This window comes from Lingula anatina, chromosome 1 (assembly GCF_051362555.1).
Source record: "Lingula anatina isolate TDL-2025a chromosome 1, LinAna3.0, whole genome shotgun sequence".
Lineage (NCBI taxonomy): Eukaryota > Metazoa > Brachiopoda > Lingulata > Lingulida > Lingulidae > Lingula > Lingula anatina.
Window position 1 is genome coordinate 17,388,627 of NC_141767.1, and position 23,552 is coordinate 17,412,178.

At 35.0% G+C, this 23,552-nt stretch overlaps 2 protein-coding genes and 1 long non-coding RNA gene across 7 annotated transcripts; 2 read left to right on the top strand and 1 right to left on the bottom strand.

Moving 5' to 3' along the window:
• Positions 1-256: 256 nt before the first annotated feature.
• On the top strand, positions 257-1,861 carry LOC147764030 (uncharacterized). The gene is made up of 2 exons (XR_015332079.1): positions 257-865; positions 1,297-1,861. It is a non-coding gene; the product is annotated as an uncharacterized LOC147764030 (long non-coding RNA).
• Positions 1,862-5,366: 3,505 nt separating this feature from the next.
• Positions 5,367-15,002, bottom strand: LOC106178197 (ADP-ribosylation factor GTPase-activating protein 2). 4 transcript variants are annotated; one of them, XM_013561300.3, is made up of 14 exons: positions 14,843-15,002; positions 12,682-12,873; positions 12,250-12,381; positions 11,523-11,576; positions 10,238-10,403; positions 9,879-10,000; positions 9,592-9,746; positions 9,341-9,469; positions 8,868-9,029; positions 8,515-8,655; positions 8,305-8,328; positions 7,687-7,807; positions 7,124-7,339; positions 5,367-6,364 (listed from the first exon to the last, which is right to left on the bottom strand). In XM_013561300.3, exons 1-14 carry the CDS (start codon positions 14,912-14,914, stop codon positions 6,350-6,352), a joined length of 1,701 nt encoding a protein of 566 aa, XP_013416754.1. In that variant the 5' UTR covers positions 14,915-15,002; the 3' UTR covers positions 5,367-6,349. The 4 variants fall into 4 exon arrangements, with proteins under 4 accessions (XP_013416754.1, XP_013416756.1, XP_013416755.1 ...); XM_013561302.3 differs by lacking the exon at positions 11,523-11,576; XM_013561301.3 differs by lacking the exon at positions 8,305-8,328.
• LOC106178198 (protein AMN1 homolog) lies at positions 14,931-19,132 on the top strand. 2 transcript variants are annotated; one of them, XM_086999906.1, is made up of 7 exons: positions 14,931-15,075; positions 16,044-16,176; positions 16,516-16,660; positions 17,064-17,281; positions 17,510-17,566; positions 18,129-18,240; positions 18,470-19,132. In XM_086999906.1, the coding sequence occupies exons 1-7, from the start codon at positions 15,011-15,013 to the stop codon at positions 18,544-18,546; spliced, it is 807 nt and encodes a 268-aa protein (XP_086856032.1). In that variant the 5' UTR covers positions 14,931-15,010; the 3' UTR covers positions 18,547-19,132. The 2 variants fall into 2 exon arrangements, with proteins under 2 accessions (XP_086856032.1, XP_086856033.1); XM_086999907.1 differs by lacking the exon at positions 14,931-15,075 and adding an exon at positions 15,148-15,496.
• Positions 19,133-23,552: the final 4,420 nt, after the last annotated feature.

Here is a 23,552-nt window from a genome sequence, read left to right on the forward strand (position 1 = left end):
ATTACAAACATCATGAAAAAAAAACATGTTACTTATTATTTTTTAACTTACAAGAATGATTATTAGGATTGACATACAGCTCAAATTGGAAAACCTGCTTGATTGGATTATCATTTTTTCTTGAATTCATTTGTGAAATTTTCATTTTTCTCATTCTGGCATTTTCAAAGTGTGAACTTGCACTCTCATGAAGCCTTATGCTTGTTACACACTTTACTTACATCGGTATTACCTGTTGTGCATAATTAAGATTTGATGTTGACTTTGCAGTTAAGCATAATGTATTATTGCATCAGAATTGATAGTAACCTATTTTGTGCATTATTATTTTCTGCTTTTGGTCTGTACATTTGACAGCTCTTTTCAGATTCGGAGAATCTATACAATGACCATTTTACAACATTTGTCAAAAAGTCTGTATTGGTGACAGCTACTGTATATCTCCTTGCTCCGAATAAATCGTACCACTGTATTAACATGACAATAGGCAGGTGAGAGAACTGCATCTGACTCAACCAATAACGAACCGAATGGGTTGAGTTGGGAATAAATAGTATCGACGCATTCTACAAAGAGGGGTTTCAAGCATTTATGAACGAATGGCGAAATTATATGTATCCATCAAGAGCTCACAAAAAATTAATTTTATCAAGTAATATGTAACAACATATAGATTCGCCGATCTATGAGAATGGTTTCGACACAAACTATCCAATCTAAATGGACCATACCTGTTGTGATTTGCATAACAATAATTCGCTCATCGCAGTGCTATCTTCTTGACTGGTCACTTGACTGCTGGACCCTGTACGGAGAGGACGCAGGATAAGTGAAGTCACAGAGCCAAATATATACAGTATATCTTGTGAGTAATTTTTTCTACGAGCGTTTAATAGTGGACATAAGTTACGTCTAATGTGCATAATTTAATATTGAGGTTGTCTTTGTCAGAATAATTTTCTTACTTCTACCCAGTTATAGCTCAGTGTTTGTCAGCTTAGTTTGTTTTAATTGAAATGGGCAGTATAGGCTCTTTGCCGTTTATAATTCAGGTGTTCTTTGCACCGGTAATGGTGTTTCCTAAAAACATCTTTTTTATGTTTTTAGAGTATTTTTTAGGGAATAATTCTAAACTTGGTTTGTCTGCGCAGTCGATTCTTTCAATTTGATGTTCAGCTTTTTTTTCAACATGAGCATAAGCCCTAACTTTTCCAATAAAGTCAATCTCAGTTCAAATTTCATTGCCTTGGAATATACTTTTAATATAGTTGTAATAACGCCATTTTGGTCTTTCAGAATTTCCAACTCCTTTGCCGCGAAGGCCATGTGCGTCTGATAGGGGCTGCCTTTGTCTTCCGATCGTACTTTGGAACTGGACACATAACAGACAAGCACGTGCACACATGCAATGTGATGAAATTGTACAAATTTTTTACTGTTATTTTGGAAACATTAATTTAGGTGTACATATTAATTAAGTTTGATGACGATTGGTGTACTAAGATCGACCATGTTCCCTTTCCAAATTTTACCCTGAAGTCGATCAATGTTGTTTTCAAGTTATACCTCAGGGCCAGCTAAGATGTATCTAACTCTTTTTGGGCCCTATTCAATTTCTCTCTAATTTTATTTTGCAGTATTGTAATTCATAAACGTAATGTAAATTTTAACTGTTTGCATATCGTAACTTTTAAGTCCATTCGGTCGAAGATTAAGGTCGAGTAAGATTTTAATTTATTTAGTCAATCAGCTACCTGTCATTTGCTTTTGTAATCTACATTGTAGAAGTCAGTTTTCCTCCACCATTTGTAAGTGTTATTTCCTGACAATTGAGAAAAAAAGAACAGTTTATTTAAGTAAATACGCTTTTTGGGACAGTCTTTAGATTTGATCTTAAATTAATATTGATGAATAAAAAGGTACGGAATTTTCAACTGTATTATTTCCGTTCAAATACAGAAGTGTATACGGACATATATATATTCTCTTTACTATCGTTGTCTGTTGTTGGTAATGGCCTGTAATAATAAATAACATAATCATGGTCTTTGTCCTATAGTTTGCGCTTTATGTAATTGCACTGCTAATGGTGACAGTTTAGTCTATTCAGTTTGATGGGTGACCACTTTGGAGAGTTTATTTAATTTGAGTGGTAAGGGGTGGGGTGATTCCATTTGTTTTGAGGGGTGACATTGGGTCGAGGCCATTTGTTTTGAATGGGTGACAGGTGGGGCGTGTCTATTTGTTTTGAAGAGATGACAGGTGGAGCGAATCTATTGTATTGAAGGGGTGACAGGTGGGACGATTCCATTTGTTTTTGAGGGATGATAGATGGGGCGAGTCTATTGTGTTGAAGGGGTGACAGGTGGGGCAAGTCCATTTGTTTTGAATGGGTGACAGGTGGGGCGAGTCCATTTGTTTTGAAGGGATGACAGGTGGAGCGAATCTATTGTATTGAAGGGGTGACAGGTGGGACGATTCCATTTGTTTTTGAGGGATGACAGGTGGGGCGAATCTATTGTATTGAAGGGGTGACAGGTGGGGCGAATCCATTTGTTTCAAGGGGTGACAGGTGGGACGATTCCATTTGTTTTTGAGGGATGGCAGGTGGGACGAGTCCATTTGTTTCAAGGGGTGACAGGTGGGGCGAGTCTATTTATTTAGAAGGGATGACAGGTTAGACAAGCCCATTTATTTTTGAGGGGTGCCAGGTGGGGCGAGTCCATTTGTTTTGAGGGGTGACAGGTTGGACGAGTCCATTTGTTTTTGAGGGGTGCCAGGTGGGGAGATTCCATTCATTTTGCGGGGTGAAAAGCGTAACAAATCTATTCCATTTGCCAGACCTTTGCAAATAGAATTATACAAAAAGTACATTATAATGCCAGTGGCCAGTGCCATGGCAATAGATGATTTCAACCAAAATGATATAAATTCAAGAATGTTGAAGGGCTCCTGGGTGTAAACCAAAGGCTAGGTTTCTTGAAGGCGCATCGTGTGCGGCTGCCGGCTTCTGAAATGAGGAAAAACGGTTAACGTCAAATGTTTTTGACTTAACGAATAGGCATAAACATGCCTATTTTAGGGCAATCAATAGCACAGGAAAGAGGGCACTTATAAATGGAATGATGTGTATGTTTATTAGCATTTCCGAAGTTCATAATCAGCAAGCACCCCCTTACAAAATTACATTTATAAAACCTAAAATGATTTAAATTTTACAAAGACTGATTTACAATCTATAAAAATGGAACTTCAAAGACAAAATAATTATAAGATTGCTCAGTTTTAAAAGTTTTGAAAAGTTCTCTTAAAACTTAAGTCATTGTCGGCAAGAGAGACGTCTGAATTGTTGATAGAATGCGGCCGTACATTTTGATCATAAACAAGCATTAGGCCTATATAATCGAAATAAGTCGGTGTTCTTTGTGGTTAAGATTACATTTACATAAAAGATTGTCACAAATAGAATTTTTAAGTTGTCCAGGGCACGTAGTACAAAATGGTCACACAGAAGTAAACTAAGTACAGTTCTAAAAGACTATAACCAATCTTTCTTCCAAGTCGGCCAGGCGCGCCGTTCCTCTCGTTCTTTTGCAGCCCCAAAGCAATGTTACACTTAATAAATACATTCTAATATTCTGAGAGACATACAAGTAAAAAATGGACATAATAATAATAATATTAACAAGAATCGTGTTGTAAATATTTGTTGTAGGTTATTGAAGAAGAAGTAATACTTACAAAACATGTATTTGCTTATAACAGCTGGCCTTGCGACTGCACCACATGTAGGACCTACTAGAGCGCCTTCACGCAACTGTGTTCGACTGCCAAGTGAGAATTCGGAAGACAGCTCGCAGTACGATGAACAACTTATTGTTATGCAAATTACGACAGGTATGGCTCAGTTTAGGTGAGTGATTGTGACTGAAACTGTTTACGCATGTTCACAGTCAAAAGACGTAAGTAGATTGTGACTGAAGTTCACTAGTTATTGGAATACACTGCTTTATTATAGGAAAAAAATAACGTGAGTTTTCCACCATGCAGTATAATAAACCAAATTTCCCGTGATACATCACTTCCACAAAACTCAACAATAAGGGAGGAGGGGGAATGTTGATAATTCTTTTTACCGATAAATCTACCTACCAATAATCCCGTCGTCGTCGATAGAGACATAATGGGATCGTTAAATCTAAGTGCCCGGCAGCCGCTGGATAAAAAAAATGAACAAGTTCTCCACTGATTAATCCACGTCTCAATATGAACCACCCACCGATAGATACAATGTCCCAATTAACCCACAAATCTATCATTAAAGTTACACCAATTTCATAGAGTGGGTTAGTGGACACAAATTGTCAAAATCAGTGCCTAGTTGTTCGAAAAAGTCTTTTTTCTAAAATCATATAGTGCTTTTTTTCACCTTTTGTCTAATATTTCAGGACTGTAAGCAGAGAACAGGTCTTTTGGGTAGGTGTGTGTGTGTGTGTGTCACTTTTTGAGTGTGTATGTGTGTGGAGGGTGAGGGTGGGAATGGGATACCCTCTACTAGGGCGACAGATTGATTTTCCACAGATATTCACAGATATATCTCTAGATAAATAGACGGTCATTTTGGTCTGTTGTCAACGGAACATCTGTGAATATCTGTGGAAAATCAATCTGTCGCCCTGGTAGAGGGTAGGAGTGGGAGTGGATGCAGTGGAAGACCTACGGTAGTATCTAGTTATTTAGAGGCCTATCTCCTGTGGTACTCAGCTAAGATGCCTACTGACGAATATAGGAGAAAAAAGGCTAAAATTTTATAAAGAGTCCCATGATTTATTTTTCAAAAATAATATTTTTAAAGTTATAACTGAATAATGCGTTTTTGTGACGTAAAAAGTAGTTCCGCTCGCGGTACTTAATAAATCTAATAAGTACTTAATAAATCTAATAGTATTGGATTGTATAAGACTGGTCCTTTCTAATTAATAACTGGTCGCTGACATCGCTATCCCGAAAGGTTTTCTCAGGTGCCCTGAAAAAAGGCCAACAAGGTTTTTACAATGCTTGTCGTTTTTAATATTCTTGAGGCATATGAATGTAGTTTTCAATAAGTATATTACGGAAGCCGACAGGTGTCATGTTAAAAAAATTATCTTGAAATTTGGACAAAAAATATTATCTAGAAATTTCGAGGTAGTATCTTGCAATTCTGTTCAAATTTCAAGATGCTACAAATTTCGAGGTAGTATTTTGAAATTTGGACAAAAAAATTATCTTGAAATTTCGAGATAGCTGTTTTGTTACACTGGGATAACAGAATGACTAAGCCACCATTCAATAAACTTTTTTGTTAGGTCATGAACAACAAACTATTTCTTCCACTTATCCCTCTTTATTTTAAGAAACCTTCAAGTAAATGATTCAGATAAAATCTTTTTAATTTATTCAATACAGTCAAATATCAATATTGCGGCATGCAAACTTTTTTCATACAATAATGCAGCTATTTTGCTTTCTTTTAGATAACAGTTCGTTTGAGATCTTGTTAAGACCATTTACATTGCAACACAAGAAAAATATATGACACAGACAAACATTTTCCTTATAGAAGCAAATGAACATACACAAAAGACCTTAGTTAAGCACTGAACATTTGACTTATCAACCATGGTTGCATTTTGATTTTAAAACATTAAGGAATGTCAAGGTAAAATAAGTTTTTCAAAAGGGATTGAACTGGAGGTAAAATAAGAAATTAATTGTTAATTTACCTTTGTAACAAGTATGATGTAAGCCCTTTACTATATTTATATCGAGACTGTCCAAAAAAGAATGTATGGCTTTTGCCTTAAGAGAACATAAAAAGCACTAAAGTTGGTAATCAAGTATTTAGTTGCCAACAAAACAAAAACCCAAGCTCAGTAATAAAGATAATAACAAGTAGTTGGTTTTCATACAAAGAAGAATATTACAGAAAGCATAATGAACAGAAAAATATGAAAATGGTCTTCTTTCTCATAGATATAGACATGGTATACTTATAGACTTGCACTTCCATTTACTTTTTATCATAATGGCAGTAAAATATTTACACTTGGATAAAGATTTGGTAGTTATATCAGACCCCTGTATCACAAATAAACCGTCATGAACACTTGCCGCAGCAGGACAGAACCATAACCCAGGTCAAAATGTCCATTGGCATTGTCAATATGCAGTGTGGGTTATTTTTCTCCCAAATGTCTGTGCTACTCTACATAATAAAATTAACTGTTCTGTGTGATTAATAATCCACCAAATCCCATGTGTGTATTGCTAGGCATGAACCCAAGGATGGGGAGAAGAGTCCAATTTCCTAATTGTAACGTTCCTGGAAAATATAAAAAGTAACTAGTGAGACTGAAGCTTACAAAATTTGAATTTTGACAGTGACCAACCTTCAGCAACACACATATTAAAATCATGCTAATTATTCATGAGACAAAATATCTACAAAGGGGAAGACAAATGCTTAGTCAAAATATCTTAATCATATATCAATTTCTTTTATTTCAATTTTAACAACAACACTGCTGATAACAGTTGCAAATTATGAAGGTATAGCAGGCCATTAAAAGCGACGTTAACCAAGCTTCAGAAATAACCATCCCCCACATTGTTCAAGTAACAGTTTGAACAGAGAGATGTACCACATTTCAGAGAGAAAAGGTAGAAAAAAAAGGAAAAGTTGATTAATCTGTAACAAGTCTGTTTTCTGCATATAGACCTTAAGGAATTTTTGCCGTTACGTGAGAACACCTAGTGTCACAAAAGCTTTTTCACATTCAATATTTGTTCAATTTTGCAAAGCACACAACAAGAGTCCACCAAACCCCAGTTCACCAAGGCTTGCTTACCAACATGTGTTTGACATCAGTCATTTTCTCTGTGAGAACAATGCACACATGGTTAATAAACGCAACTGATATAAGTGGAATGGAATATGGCTAACAAAGGTCTTCACTCTGAAACCTCACTAGTGTAATCTGTTCATTTTTTTTGGCACCATGATTAAACTTTGCATGTTAGAACAAAATTAATTTTCGGGTATTTGCAAAGTATTCAAGACTGAGAAGAAAAATAAACCTACCTGTAAAGTGCTCCTAACTCCATTAGCTAAACTAGAGAGCTTTCCAGCTACTTTGGAAACCCCCTGCCTCACACTGTCCTTAATGTCCTGCATGTCTGGTCCAGAGTAACTCGCCTGGCTGGATGAGGCAGAGGAGGGGCGACCGTCACCAAAATAGTCTGAACTAGAAATACCACTGGCACCCTGGAAACGACTCAGATTTTGTTTTCTTTCAAACTGAAAAAAAGGGAAGAAAAAGCTGTAAACATCTACAGGATCTCAAAATGTGTCACCCTATTTCATAATTATATAATTATCAAACTAATATCAACCATTTATGATATATAATTATACATTTATTTGAGCAAAATTGAGATAATCTTTAAATGCTTGTATGCAACCAAAGAAGAATTAAGAAACAAAACTATGGTAAAAGAACTGCTCCTGAAGTTAACAGGTGTAAGAGGTAACAGAAAGGACATTCAGGATAGAGAAACCAAACTTTAAATACATTTGTTGCATACTGAAAAATGGTTTCATAAAAACATTAGCAAGAAACCACCCTTGATAATATGAATACTCACATCAGAATCTCTACCACCAAAGTACATATCTGAAGAAATGCCTTTTGCATTGCCAAATTTCTTCTGTGCATCATCTGACACAGGTTCTGCATCATATGTCTTCTGTCTGCTACGGCCTCCCCTGTAATACATGTGACTTATGATCATTGTGTTCTATCTCACCCATTATCACATCTACCACACTTAATACAACTACCTGTGCCAACATCTATGTTACCTTATACCACAAACACACACAATGTTTAATTGAAGAGAAAAGGATTGAAACTGCTTGAACAAAAAGCCATGAAAATTTATCAATGTTGTTAAAAAGTGATTTATGATAAGTGCAATATTGTCTAATAAGAAGCAAAGCTTTGGCTCATCTATTAACATGTTATCTCAAGTGCATATTACTGATTTTAATTTTAAAAATTCGTGTAACTACTACAAATTTCAATATCTGAACATAAATTAAGTACACAATGATGCTATAATGACTGACATGTCATTTCAAATCTATTTCAAAGAATCACAGAAAAGTTCACTGCAAGAAAATTGATATAAAGATGAAAGAAATGTTCACTAAAAGGCTAAATGACCAAATGAAGCCAGAAATCAGCGCCCCTCTCAGCTTACCCATAACTGTCATTTGCTGTTGAACTGAAAGTGAAACCACAACCTTTATATATCAGAGTTTAATCAACAAAACCCTTAACATTACTCAACTGCACATTTTTCTAATCAATTCTTCACTCAGAAGTTCTGAGAACTTCCTATACTAGATTAATGCCAACTTCTGCTAATCATTACATTCAATGACCTGAAGAAAAGATTACTTCCAATTACCTATCATCCCTGTCCTTGGAAGGTATAATATCATCTGAAAAGCTGGACTGCTTAGTCTCAAACCTGTCCATATCCCATGAGCTGGACTTGGAAGAACTCCCAAAGTCATCAAATTTGGAACCAAATGGACTGTCCTTGTATCTGAAGGAAGAAAATTGCATAAAAATTCATCATCTTGTGTTCTGTCATGGAATCAATGCAGCTACGCCACATAAACATCACTTCACATGATCACATGTATATTGATAAATAATAAATTTACATATCTTTAAAATCTCAACACTAGACAGTCCTTCCTTGCCAAAATAGGTATTCAACATACATTTTTGTAAAAACATGACGACTTCACTTACTTTGGGGGCCCAGAGGAGAATCCCAGCATAGAATCTAGTTCCTCCTCAAAGAAATCCCCTCTTCCCCTTGAAGAATATTTGTCCAGGCGTGGTTCACGCTGCTTTGTGGGTGTCTCCTGTTCTATTGTCTGCATATCTGACAGAGCAGAGTGGCTCACACCCCTATACAAAAGAAAAAAATTGTGCAGTTATTTGATTAAGGTGATGAAATGGTAATCCTAACATTTTATAACAAAACTGTAAAGGTTTGCACAAAAGAAATGTACGTTTCTTGTCAACAAGCATGCCAAATATGTGTGAACTCACATGTTACTGACAACATGTCCAAACATCTCTCTTTATGCATCTATAACACACTGAAAAATGTTCAACTTAATGCAATTCCACATCTGAGAGAAAGTCACAGATATCTTCATCACGTCCACGACATCTATATAATGATCATACTGATGACCAAATTAACACAGTTTTACCTGACATTGCCAAAGCCCATTCCCAACCTCTCCAACTGCTCAGCTTTCTTTGGATCACTTATCCTGATTTTTTCCTCTTCCTTTTGTCTCTGAATACTCATGTCTTTGTAGGCTAATTTCATAGATGCCCTGTTGAAAAGAAAATGTGAAAAATATTACAAACCTGCTACACACATGCACTTAAGTACACATCCTATATTTTGAAATATGATTTCTCTAATTATAAAGAAAAAAAAGCAATAAATTCTTACATTTGCTTTTCTTGTTCTTCTTTTGTCTTTGCCTCTTTCATTTCCCTTGCAGCCTTCATGTCTTCAATTTCTTTATCTTTTTGCAATGCCTGTGATTCAATCTCCTTGAAATTCGTCCTCACTTTCTGAGCACCGAGGCCTTTTTTTGCACCAAGCTAAAATCAAAATAGGAAGATACAACGGTGCTTTATTAGCAACTACAATTATTGGAAAATAACTGTTTATGACACAAAGTCAAAGTAAACTAGTTGAATGATATGGTGATATCACCAATGCTGTCTACATACCCCTTTCTTTGCAGCAGCTGGTTTTCTGTTTCCTATAGTAGATTTCCTGGGCTCTGCGGTTTGTAAGGCTTGGGTGGGTGAGATGCTAAGGGCAGCTTCCACACTAGGACCCTCTGATGAATCTATAATTTTAGGATATAGAAGATGCTAAAGTTATCTTAATGGATGTGATCGAGTCATATTAAAACTAAAAACTTATAATAATACTAACAACATTGTTCTATCCTGTTCATAATAAACTTAAAATGACCCATTTCATGATACCCTGTAATTTGCAAGAAAAACAGTACGTAAAGTAACAACAACTGCTTTTCAACTTTTCTTGTTTCATGAGAAATGAGAGCTTTTTATCAACCCACCAGTCTCTTTGTTTAAGTTTCCATTTCTAATAGGTACAGGCTGTGTAGCAGTGTCCTCTACTACACTGGTCTGTGGGGACAACTGTGCTGCAGCATGCTCCTTAAAGAAGTCTACATCAGTGTGGGTGGGGGAGACAGCTTCATGGTGACCACCATCTACATGGAGCTAAAAAGAAAAAAAATACTTTTGTATACATATGTACATTCCTATATCTGTATATATCTACCTTGCATACTATAACACTGGATTAATACGATACAGCCCCATATATCATGATAAACTACCCTTTTCTCAATGTTCTGATGCACAATGCACTGTGAACAAGGGGCTTGAACAAAAGATGTTATACAGCAGCAATGATATGGCTAATTGTAGAAGAATATAGTCAGTTTTTGTCATTGAAACCATTTAACAATTAACAAGACCAGAATATCTCTGATTATTGTAACCATTGCAAAAACTATATATTTTCTATAGAAACCATAACTAAACAAGAGCCCCTCCCCATAAAAGAACCAAACAATATTTATCATCATATACCACTGAAAATCGAGCAGATAAACCGATCCACTCCAAGAAAGCCAAAACTATGGATCATTTTGACTTATGTTACAGCAAACAAATATCTCCACATTTCCAAACAAATGTGCACATTTCCAAACAAAAAAATTACCAAAACTACCAAGGTAAGAAACAGGATTTTACAAGAATACACATGATCACCCTGAAACCCAAAAACAAATTAGTAGTAAAAGTACTGAGCAACATTTTATAAGTAGCCATACCAGAAAAAACAGTAAGCTGTAAAGAAAGGATGGTTTACAAAAAATATATAAAATGTTAGTTCTGCTCAGAAACTAGGTGTTCAGCTAAAAAAGAGTTTGTCACGCTGTTTTAAGTGTTTCTGAACTAAGTGCATGTCAGTTACAGCAACACCAAACACCTTGTAAACCTGGATAATAAAATTTATGTTGCACATAGATTAAGCTTACAAACCCTGAATACTCTTTTTAAAATTTTTCTTCTGGTTGGAAAACATACATTTTGGAAAAAATCAATATTTTATTGACAATGCATGTCTCATTCTACTCTAGTTCTCTTTAATAATACTAGAAATGAATAAGGCATAGTTCATTGTCAAGGCCAGGATTCCTTTAGATTAATTACAATTATAATGATATTGAGAAAGTGATACAATTCAAGTTACTAAAGTGCAATATTTATATGGTATACAAGTATTTTGGGTTTGTAAGATAACAAGCAAGCTAACACTTGTCAGCTGACCTTGCCCAAGGAGTGAGCCAGATTTTTATGGTCATGTCCATCATCAATCCATAGCTGTAGAAGAGGAAAGTGACCGTGTTAGAACTGATGCATATGTCAGTAGGATACTTTTTGACCTAAGCATAGATTATTGTATTCTGCCTATAGAGCACCAATGGGGCTAATTCAATGAACAGAAGTTGAAAATTCACACTTTTAACACATTTATTGTAAGAAATATCACGTGCCTGGTTCAAGGCCCAAGGAACTCTATACATTCAAAAGAACAGTGGAAATCCCATAAGTTCTCAATTATTCTCAGAAACTGGATGTAAATTCACATCAAATGCTTCTTCTTGGAACTTTAAAAGGCTTCATTTGTTTTAGGGCAAGAACAGTTTTGCAGCTAGGGAGTACCTATATAAAAGTTGAAGGACTGAACAACTAATACCACACAATGCATGCTGAATAGGCAGAATATGATATTATTATGTGTTTTTTATTCTTCACTGGGTTTGTATTACATTGCTCAACCTTATCCTCAATAAATTATACTTATGTTTGCAATGAAAGCTCTTGGCTGACTTTAAACAAACTCGGATGGATGATGCTTACCTTCTGTAAAAAACAATAACATCATGTTTAAATATGAAGAAAAATTTTACATCTATAACAATACTAAGTTTCATGACAAGTTTATCCTTTTCACAAGGCAAGCTAAGTAGCCTCTTGGTATATTTCACCTTACCTTTGTGCCATGCAGTCTCTGAGCTGCTGTAGCCAGGGAGTGTAATTTCTCTCTATACAGTGTAGCTGCTCTGCTGTGGTACTTCTGCTGGGCATCATTAGAGGTACTACCATGTTGTTGGAAAAAAGAATTCTGAAAAAAGAAAATATTCAACATTGAACATTTTATTTAATCGAGTTATAAATAATTCAGGAAAAAAATGACTTAAAAATCTTATGTTTAGCCACTAAGACTTGCGCAGGTACTCTATTAGATTGCCATCATACATTTCACTTTAAAAAACAAATGATATTTCTACATTAGGTAATAACTGTTAAATTCAAATATGTACCACTTAAAGGCAAAGAAAAACATTAAAATTGATACCACTGAATGGTTTTAATATATTTAACCCCAACTGTTTAATACTGTGTTAGTATATAGTTTCCTTACAGCTGCAGCATTGCCTCCACATTGCATAGCTCTCAGTTGCAGCCATGTCCAGCTCGTGTCCAACTGTGTTGACCGGATAAATGTGACATGGACTCCAAGTGATCTATGAACTGCTGAGCAATCTATACACAGGAACACTCCATATGTCACACTGGCCCATGTGGGGTTCATGGCACCACAGTCAAAACATTGCTGGAATAATAATCAAATAAAGAGTGAATTTATATTTGTATGGGAATGAAACTGTACACCAAACATTTTAAAACTTTCTAGAACAAAACATAATAACAGCACATGAACACTGAAAATTTCATTAAAATAATACTAAATAACAAATAGCAATCAAACCAGTGGTTTAAAATAGTTCAATAACAATACAATATCATTTCAAACTGCTTCTTGGTGCAACAGTGTCACATCTGCTTTCCCTAAAAGACATACGGTACTTTAGTCTATTCATTCATATTACAACAGTTATGTCCTTAACCAAGTCCACCCTGAAATACTCGCTAAAAAAATTAGACACTCGAAAGAGAAAATAATCCTACATAAGATTAAGAGAACTCATGGCAGAACACAATACTCACCAGTTGTGAAAATACTTAAACAGAAGTGTCAAAAGCTGAAGATTGAAACCAAATAAAACCCCTTGCTTTACCAGAACCTTAGGCTGCATTCACATGAAAAATCTATTCTCTAAAAATCTATTTGCGGTATCTTGTGACCACAGTCTGTGCCCTAAATACCCCACGGCGCAATTACGGGCAGCGTGAGCCAGTTAGTTCCAAAACTGTAATTAATTCTCGGCGCTGCCAGTAATTACACCGCGGGGTATTCAGGGCACAGACCATGATCACAAGATACCGCAAATAGATTTTTAGATTTTCAGAAAATAGATTTTTCATGTGAACGCAGCCTTAATCTAAAATAGACCGAACAGAGTTTTGTAAGAAACCGATTTAGTGACAAAACATTACAATTCATTTTCACCAGTAGTGAAAATTCTTAAACAGGCCAGAAGCTGAAGATTGAAACCAATAAACCTCTTGCTTTGCCAGAACCATAGGCTAAAAAAGACCGAACCCAGTTTTGTAACAAACCGATTGCGCGACATAAATAGGTAGATCACAATCCGCTAGGGGCGCTACAGTCGTAACTGTCCACGGGCAGTGAAGTGTTAAACTGAAGTCGGCCTGCTGACAGTTTGCCTATGGAACCCCTTTTTTAAATCTCTCTTTTAGCGCTGCGTAAAAAAACTAATACAAGCCATTAACTAAATAAGTTGTAAATCAAAGAGTAAAATCCGGTCACATGATTTTCCCATGTTGCAGTCTTTGACAAGTTTCGGTTCTGCTTGTTTTAAGTTTTGCCTCTACAAAATACTAAAAAATTTCAGGTAAGTGCTGGTATCATCTTTTTGAAATTTATATCCAGCAAAGTTTATGAAATTTGCTATATCATGTAGAAAAATCATGAAATTTGAAGGTTGCGAAGTATAGTTAATTTAATCCGCAATATTACATGATGTGAAAATTACCACAGGGAAATAGCTCTGCCCTGATTAGTCACAGGCTATGTGAGCCAGACAATAGGCTGAGCACACAAAGACACACAGGGTGCTCTGCTGCGCCTGAGTGATCATTGCTGGTCAGTGGGCACAGGTTTTGAGCTGAGAAGTGTGGACACTTTTGGTGGATTTTTGCAGTTAAAAAACTTCAATATCTTTGTTGCTTGTAGGAATATTTAAAAAATTCCAAATGATTTCATCCGGTTTTTGCATTACCTTTCAGATGATATAAGTATTTTAATTTTCTGATCAGTTTGAAAATTTTTCTGATATACCTAACATAAACATCGCAATTCGTTTACTTTTCTTAAGGGTGAGAGATGAGTACTCACACATTGGTTCAGTCACAGACCAATAACCGTTTTGACGATTCTGACAGGTAAAGTCAGAACAAAACAATAAAATACAATACTACAATCAACATTCCAGCATTCCAGTTTCTACCAGAAATTGCCGATTCCCACTGCCACATGACACTTTTTCTGACTTCCCAGATTGTGGAATATTTCTCAAACAAATAACCTCAAAACGTTATCTTTGGTAACTACTTTGATCAATATATTCTTTTCCTTGTCTTTTTGCTTTACTACTTACTTTATTTGTAGGAAGTGACCGTAAACGCTTGAAAATTGCCTGAATGTCTTGCTTACTCGGCACGTCTGCCATTTTCGCTCAACCGGTGACGTCAACGACAGGTTGGCTGCAAGTTCGCAACAAACAAAATACACGGTTTTTATTGGACAACATAGTAAAGTTTACAATATGGCAGCGGCGGCTGCGAATTATTTTACTTCGGGATGTAATACAGTGCCAACCCTGTTAAACATGTGAGTCTGGTGTGGATCATAGAGTAAACAATAACGAAACAGACGAAATTCAGAGATATCTTAATTACAAGGCTTTCAGTTATCTAAAAGATGCTCTGCCCCCAGCCTTGTGAGCTCCCCAGCAGTGTCGTCTGGTGTACCTCACACTTGTCAACAGATTGCCTCAGGGAGTTCAACCCACCACTGAGGGAACTACTGACCAGGAGGCTTTGTTGTCACTTGTTGTGTGTTTTTTGTTTACAACATGGACAAAATTTCGAATATTATGTCCAAGTTTACAATGTAAAGCTCTCGGCATATATGTACTCAGTAGTGGAATTTGTGTGTTGTATTACTGTAAATTACAGCAGGAGTGATAACTCCATTATGAAAAGAATGAGGACACGTTATAGTTAACGTTAGTTCAAGTTATAAGAATATGGTAAACCAAACACATGAATTTTAAATATTATTAAGTGGCATTAAGATTGAAAGCTCTTAGTTTTTTTACTTACCTTTTTTAAGTATTGAACTAGTATATATACATGTATTAACTATGAAAATGTGGTGTTGAGGGTGATGTATAGGCCCGTAACCAAAAAGTTTTTTTTTTTTTCAATTTTAAATGCAAGGTACATGATTACTACTACATGTGAGAGTACTCCCCCTCTCTCTCTAACACACACAATCATGTAGACTTCATCTTCTGTCAACCAGTCAAACTCAGGGGAAGCCATATCTAAATAGTTAAAAATTCTTTAAAACTCCATGACATTCATCAGCCTAGAATTTATGTGATAAATGAGATATCAGGAACAAAAGTACAGTGTGGAATATATTAAAAATTGATTAATTGTCTATGATTAGATTAGTACTTTTAGTGACATATTAAACTTCATTCAAAAATTTAATTTTATTCAGCAATCTTCAGATGATTTGGAATTTTATTCACCATAATTTTTCCTTAATTTGCATTTATCTATTTTCAGATCTGTTTTGTCCATGGTGGGGCACCTATCAGATTATTTGGAAGCATTGGACGGTCTACCACCGAATCTTAAAGATAAGTTGCTGCATCTAATGAGTAAAAGAGGATTGATTACAGATGGGAACATTCAGAAAGTAAGGTCTTACTGCTGTGAATGCTACATGTACGGTGGTGTTGTTATTGATTGTGCTGGGTGTAAAAATGGCTGTAATTTTAAACGTTGGATAAAGCTAATTCACAGTGCCTATAATTAAACAAACTGATAACAAAATATAATAGTTCCTATTTAGTTCTGATGTTCACTGTAAAAGTTTTTTTAGCTTAATTTATACATGTATTAATGCATATAACAGTTACAGATAAGTGGAATAATTTTGATATTCACAGAGACTTAGAGTATACATTTTATTTGTTTGTCAAGAATTTTTCTGAAACACATTGTAAAATTAATTAATGATATATTAATATACCAGGTGGTGCATTCTGGAGTTCGGATGCTTGACCTCAGTGAGTCTGATGTCACTGACCAAGGCTTGCAGTATGTTAGAAAGTGTAAAGATTTGAAGAAGATTGATCTCAACTCTGCCAAACAGTCCAGGACCAACATCAGCTCAGAAGGTGTGTGCTTCCAGTCTAATTCATCAACCAGCATATGTTATGGTGTTATAATATACAGGTCTATGAAAGATGCACTGTGAAAAAGTGACATTATTTTTAATTTTTTATATATTAAAAATTTTTATGAGTATACTTTTTGAGGGGATGCTTTGAGTATGTCTGTTGTGTTGTTGTTGCTTTGACTATATCTGTTGTTCAAATTCGAATTTGGTGAGTAAAGTTTTCACTTTGTGGAATACTGTTATAATGTTGATACCCGTTTCTTATTTACATCTGTTGATGTGCTAAAAAATATAGCTTGTACCTTTTTGATGTACTACAACTTTTGTTTGCACAGTTTTTAGTGCTGTGTTTTCACTGCCTGATTTATTATTATTATTATTTTTTTCATTTTGTTTTGTAGGAATTATAAGTGTGGTCACCAGTTGTCGACAGCTTCAGATTATTTACCTACGGCGCTGTCTGAATGTGAGTGATGATGCTGTTATTGCCATATCTCAGCAGTGTCCACAGCTGAGGCAGCTCAATATTGGAGGCTGTCACCTCATCACTGACAAGTCACTGCAGGCTTTGGGTGAGAACTCTAGGTTCCTAAAAAGTGTCAACTTTTCAAAGACAAGGGTAAGTTGACTGGCAGTGAAAGGGATAACTGTCAAGTCAAATAAGTGCTGTGTGTATATTTATTAAAAATAAGTTTTAAAAATTTGTATGGTCATTTAACTTAAATTTTTGCAAATTAATTTTTATCAAAATAAATTTTTTAGTTGTAAAATGGCTTGATTTTCTTTATTTTAGAAATACTCATCATCATGTGCTATTTTCACATTATTTGGACATTGTTATTTGAAGGTCACAGATGAAGGTGTCATAAGCCTAGCCACTGGTGTCTGTTCAGCCACTTTAAAGGTATGCAGAGTTTTATTTGGTGTAGTATTGCCATTTGTATTGGGTGTGACAGCATTGATTTTGATAGATTTGACAGAGGTCACTTCATATGGTGTCATTTGCATGGTCACAGAGTACTTGACATTTCCTCTGAAAATATTTATGGTCTCCATTATTTCCTGTTTTCAGCATGCAGTTTACTCATGTACCTTTTAATGTAACATCTTTTACTGATGTATGTCATTAGACAGTTTTTAACAATTTTTGGAGTTTTCTGAAATTGTGATAAAATTATGTGATAAAAAAATTTTGTTGCAATTGGCAGTGGTGGAGTACCTGCTCTTTTCTTTGAACTTTAATTTTAAAGCCATATGTCCAGTATGCCATCTGTAGGACTTTGAGATTTTGAAAACTTTTAAATTAAAGGAAGATAAATGTCAAATTAAGATAATGGACAGGGTATGATAAATTTTTAAAAAGAAGTGTAAAGTGAAGTACATGTATCTGGATTGATGCAAATATACAGTTCTCAGTAAGCAGTAATGTTAGAAACATTTTCAGAGAAACTTTCCACACATTCCAGGAAATCCACATGGATGGTTGTGTACAGCTGACAGATGAGGCAGTGGAGGCAGTGACCAATTTCTGTCCAGCTATTGATATCCTTCTGTTTCATGGGTGCCCACATATCACAGGTAGAACTACATGACTGTGAAACTTTAACAGTAACTGTTATAGCACACAATGCTTGTTTGACATATAGGTTTCAGTATGGAGAATTTCACATTTTCGAAATATACCATAGTAAAACATTATTTAGTAGCTAAAAGTCACCGTTGCTGAATGGACAAAAAGTACAACCTGAACTCGCCTTCTGAGTCATTATTTAATTTTGTATCAATGCTTTGCTGTGTTCTACTCCAGACCGTGCCAGACAAGCCATTGAAGATCTGTCCCAGCATGATGCCCACCTGAAACAAGTGACCTGGACCATCTACTAACATCTGGTAGGGCAGCAACATCGATAGTATTTCCAAGTTGTGAAGACGTATTATGTTGGGACAGTATTTCGATGAAATTGTATGTGTGGATATTCAATATAAAAGTATGTTCTCAAACCTTGACAGCTTTCAGAGGATTCCATGTGAAATGTCTTCCTGTACATGTACTTAGAATGTATATAATATGTACATAATAATTTTTAAGATTAATATTTTGTATATGTTCTGTAAATGTTAAAGATACTTGTGTTCACAAGGTGGATGAAGTTGAACTACAAATTAATATTTATTGGTACATGTATATTTTGTTTGTTTTTTAATGCAAGTTTAAATGTGTAAGTGTTGAATTTTTACAGTTTACTATTGTGATATTTCGCACTTGGTCTATTATCAGATTAGAGCCAGTTGTCAGTTGTGTATGTTAAAGGATTGATTGTATACATATGTGTGCCATCCGTATAAGGTTATTTCATGTAAATGATCATGACAGATGTAACCTTTTATAGGCCATTGTTGGCCTGGTAAGTGTCAAGTATTGTATTCCATAAAATGTATGAATAACACCATTTTGTTTTAGAAAAACGTGGCTAATGTTTGTTTCACTTTGTAACCATTCACTGGGTACAATCATCGTATCTATGTTCTGAGCCTACCAGATTGAATGTACTGTTTAATGCACCCTGCATGAGTTCCAAAAGTCTTTGGAAAGTTGTTTCAATTATCAGCATGCCTCTATTATTCCCAGTATACTGCACTGCACTGATAATAATTGTGGGTTTTCAGTGATCTCTGAAACTTTGGGTGGTCGGATGTGAGAATGGTTGATTTTAATTGTGTTAGGTGTTCCACAATGAAGCTGCACTGGTTGATATGGCAGATGACCACCCTGAATGCAACAGGAAGGGAATGCGATTCCATGCATGAAATTAGTGTTGCTTTGCTTAAGTCTTTTAAAGAGACAGCAGGAGAGAACAGATGAAAGCTTATAGATAGTATGTTTTCAGAGACACAATGCTGTTAACTGTGGGTGTTCATGCAGCGTGTGCATAGCTACCCATTAATCTTGATGAACTGATTTATGTCTCATCTGTTTTTCCAGACCAGAATGAATAGCCACATTTGTGCACAAGAGGATTATCATCCCACACAGAACATACTTGTATATAAACCATACTGTTTATGACCCAGTCACTCCAATCAAAGTACAGCACCATTTAGTTTTCTGCGAAATTCCTGTCTTCTCAGTTAAGTGAATCAGTTTCTGTAAGTTAGATTGAGTGTCCCAGAAAACTAGGTTATGATCATTCAATACAACAAACCACTATCTTACAAAAAAGACACATTGGGTATTCATGAATGTTGTGGCCAGAAAGCATAAAACATAACAACATTGCCAAGTTCTTGGAATCATGTGGGTTTCAATGGTTTCATGTGTAACCTATATGTCAGTTCAGCAGATTGTAGGGCAATTTTTCTTGTTACCTCAATAATTGAATTTATTCCAAGAAATTAGATAATTTACTTGGAACTTCAAGTGTACTGCGCACGCTATACGAAACAAATACATACACAAATGCTGCCGCCTGATTAATGATAGTTTGGGGGTTTAACATTTAAAAACTAATATATTTTTTTTGAAAAAATCAAAGTAAAAAAATTGAAAGAAAAATACTTGGCTTTTTTTAAACCAGTTTCCATTCAGTATTTGATCAGTATTTTTAACATCTAAGCAAATGAGATGGAACCAAATTTGTGATATAAAACTACAACACACGCATTCATTAGCATACTTAACTAAATACAAAATATACCAAATATTAACACCTGATGCTGAATCACAATGACTCAGGATTATGGAAAAACAAACCAATACTTACAGTTTTATGTGATTTGGATTTGGTTAAACAGATGTATTGTTTTATTAATGTTAAAAACAAAAAATTTGCTAAGATGACCTAAGTAATGGTACACAATAAGTTTATAATTGCACATGTACATAGTCACTATGGGGTTCACAGAGTGCAGACCAGTGATTGTTTTATGAGTAATTTTGGTAAGCGTCATTAAATATCAAGTCATATTCTGTGATATAATGTATACATTTAATGATTTTTTCCATCAAAAACAAAGCACTTGTACTGAAATAGAAAAAAGAAAATACTCCCATTGAACTTTGTTATTATTTTATATTAGACTTGTCTGGCAACAGTACTTTAAAAGTGGAACCCACATTTCTTCTGTAGACACATTTCTATTGCTGCAGTCAGTTGCACATTAACTGAAAATTAAAGTATAAATATCTGTAATGCAGCATAAAGTATCCTTAGTTTGAGGACAACCCATTCAGTTGATAAGGCTGACTTGCTTAATTGTGGCCATTTAGTGCTCAAATTCCATTATCTCTGTCCCAAGAGGCTCACCATAATTTACCAGATGGTATGTCGTAAGAAATGTACATCAGTTGTGGTATATAGAGTAATAGAAATAAAAGCCTTTTGGAAGTATGATTAGTTGTTCCTGGGTATTGCTTAGAGCCTAATCATGTTGTATTGGAATTCTTAACTTCCCATAGTCATGCAAGTTTTTTTTCTTTTTCACTTTTGCAAATAGTTTTCACAAATTATTTCCGATTCTTATTCTTACAAGTTTTCTTGGGTGATGAGCAGCTGTATGACACTTCTGTGAATTCACCTGGGGGAAGCGGATGCAGTAAATTGATTTGATGTGTGATGATATCAAGAAGTTGGTTGTCAATGCGTCAAACTGCTCTGCATTTAAAAAAGCGACTGACATAAAAAAGAAGAAATGCACAGTCAGCATAAGGTTCTCCACTTGGTTTATGTGTAGAAAATGTAGTGTATGACTTCTCACAAGTCCCTCAAGACATCCAGCTATACATAGCTCCATTTAGAACAGATGATGGGAGTTTGAGATTTTTGGGCCAGTCAGATGTTAATCAGGAAACATAACTGTAATCTGCATGTTGTGAGATTGTTTGCAATTACAGAGTGGAGCTTTTGCAGATCTTATCACCTGTATCTTTATCAGTGGCATGATATTTTAGGTGGCTTAAATTCTTATTTTTGTTTCTCATATTTTCTAACAATTTTGCCATATGAAATGTACATGAAATAATTAATTGCTTTTAGCTTGGACCTATGATTAAAGTATCATGGGTCCAGTGTTTCAGATACATTTACAGGAAGCATCTCTCAGACAAATATGTCAGCTCAGGGGGCCTTGCTTTGAGAATTTTTTGTTGAACACAATGGTTGATTAGAACTGACAGATGCAGGGTATTACAGAGAAATTTCAGTGGACACCAAGTGCCCCCTCCTCCCTCAACCCACCCTGCGTCTGCTTGCGATTATTACCCCAAATACATGTACAGCAAATAAGAAAACAAGAAATTAATTTGGTTATATCTTTGATAATGGTGTTTGGATGGATGGATATTCTGGTTAAATCTATGGCTTTACATGAAATTATGGTGCAGCACAATTTTGTATGTGTAACTGCACTTTTGATATCATATAATGGTACATATGGCAGTAAGTCTGTTATGCTATATATTTGCCCCTTGGGTATAGTAAACTTCAACCACATTGCTCAGATAGGTAGAACAAAATAAACAGCTGAAATCTCGTTGATGAATCATTAATAAAGTTTGTCTGGTTTTTGATTGATTAATTGTGACAAGAAGGTGGATGTTGGCAATTTTGTCCAGATCGAGGTTGTTCTTTGAATATTTTAAACAAACAAAAAAACTGAGCAACTTCATGATATAGAATATCTAAGGAAATAAACATTTTATTCAGTTAAGTTTATAAGTTACATAAAACTAGGTACAGTGATACAAAAGATACATAAGTGCTCAACTGTGACCATTGTTGTAAGATATAATTTTACTGCAAATAAACTGAGTGCCAGGAATTCATTTCTTTATAACCAGGTAATTCCAAAGAGATTGTTGTCATAAATGACAGTAGGAACATTCCTGTGGAAATGAAATACTCAAATATCAGGCCCGTAGCCAGGGGGTTTCGGGGGGTTCGAAAGGGTCCACTCTGGGTAAAATTTGATCTAGGTACATGAGGTTTTTATGGGAAATGGTCCACTTTTTCAGAAAAAGAACCCCCCTTTTGAAATTGCTGGCTATGGGCCTGAATATAGTGTTTTTTTCTCTGCACTGTATCTCAACTTTGCTTTCATCAACTCAATTCATCCATTAATACTTAAAACAACAGTATAAAAATAGCAGACAGAATTTTTGTAACAATTAAAAGTAGATATCTAAAATGCAGGAGTTAAAATTACAGAAGGTAGCACCATCATATCAGACAACATTATCACTTTTGAACCTTCAGTTCCCAAAGAAAAATCTCATTCCTTCTTAGCAATAGTGACATATCATAGCTACAAACAACAGACAGTAAAATAACACAGGAACTGAGGGTGTATATAATAAATTAGGAATGTTTTTATTGGTATTAAATGTGTAATACTTTTGAGGGATATTCAATTATTAATTAAAGTCATTCATAACTGTTTCTTTGTGACCTTAAATTATGAGTGTTTCATGGACGCAGTGTTACACACTAGTGCATTTTGGTGGTTGGAATGTTCATTATTTTAATATTTGTTCTCAGGTTAAATGACCTACTCGCCCTGTATTTCAGAAAAAAACTGGAAATTCTGGGTGCAATAGCTATAATAATGTTAAAAAGAGCAAAAAACTATTTCCACCCTCAAACAACTTAAAACAAAATGACATAAGACAAAGAAACTTTCAAACCAGTGAATGACCAGTGAATGACCAGCCGATTGAGCTGTCATACCAGTGAATCTTTACTTTTTCTTTAAACATTAAAATTTTCATGTTTTGAAGGCAGTTGATTGTATGATTATTAGGATAAATCTCAAATGATTATACTTCATAATATGCTTAATATGACAGCTAGAACATCTTAATCAAATGTTGTAACATTGTGAGCTAAAATGATAGT

Excerpts from the sequence above, each read along its gene's own strand:
- LOC106178198 (XM_086999906.1), top strand. The coding sequence starts at position 15,011 with ATGGCAGCGGCGGCTGCGAATTATTTTACTTCGGGATGTAATACAGTG. Across the intron at positions 17,282-17,509 it reads TCAACTTTTCAAAGACAAGG|GTCACAGATGAAGGTGTCAT; the intron begins GTAAGTTGACTG and ends TGTTATTTGAAG. Across the intron at positions 18,241-18,469 it reads TGGGTGCCCACATATCACAG|ACCGTGCCAGACAAGCCATT; the intron begins GTAGAACTACAT and ends GTTCTACTCCAG.
- LOC106178197 (XM_013561300.3), bottom strand. The coding sequence starts at position 14,914 with ATGGCAGACGTGCCGAGTAAGCAAGACATTCAGGCAATTTTCAAGCGT. Across the intron at positions 9,747-9,878 it reads CAGCTGCTGCAAAGAAAGGG|CTTGGTGCAAAAAAAGGCCT; the intron begins GTATGTAGACAG and ends TTTTGATTTTAG. Across the intron at positions 8,656-8,867 it reads TTCTCCTCTGGGCCCCCAAA|ATACAAGGACAGTCCATTTG; the intron begins GTAAGTGAAGTC and ends TTCTTCCTTCAG.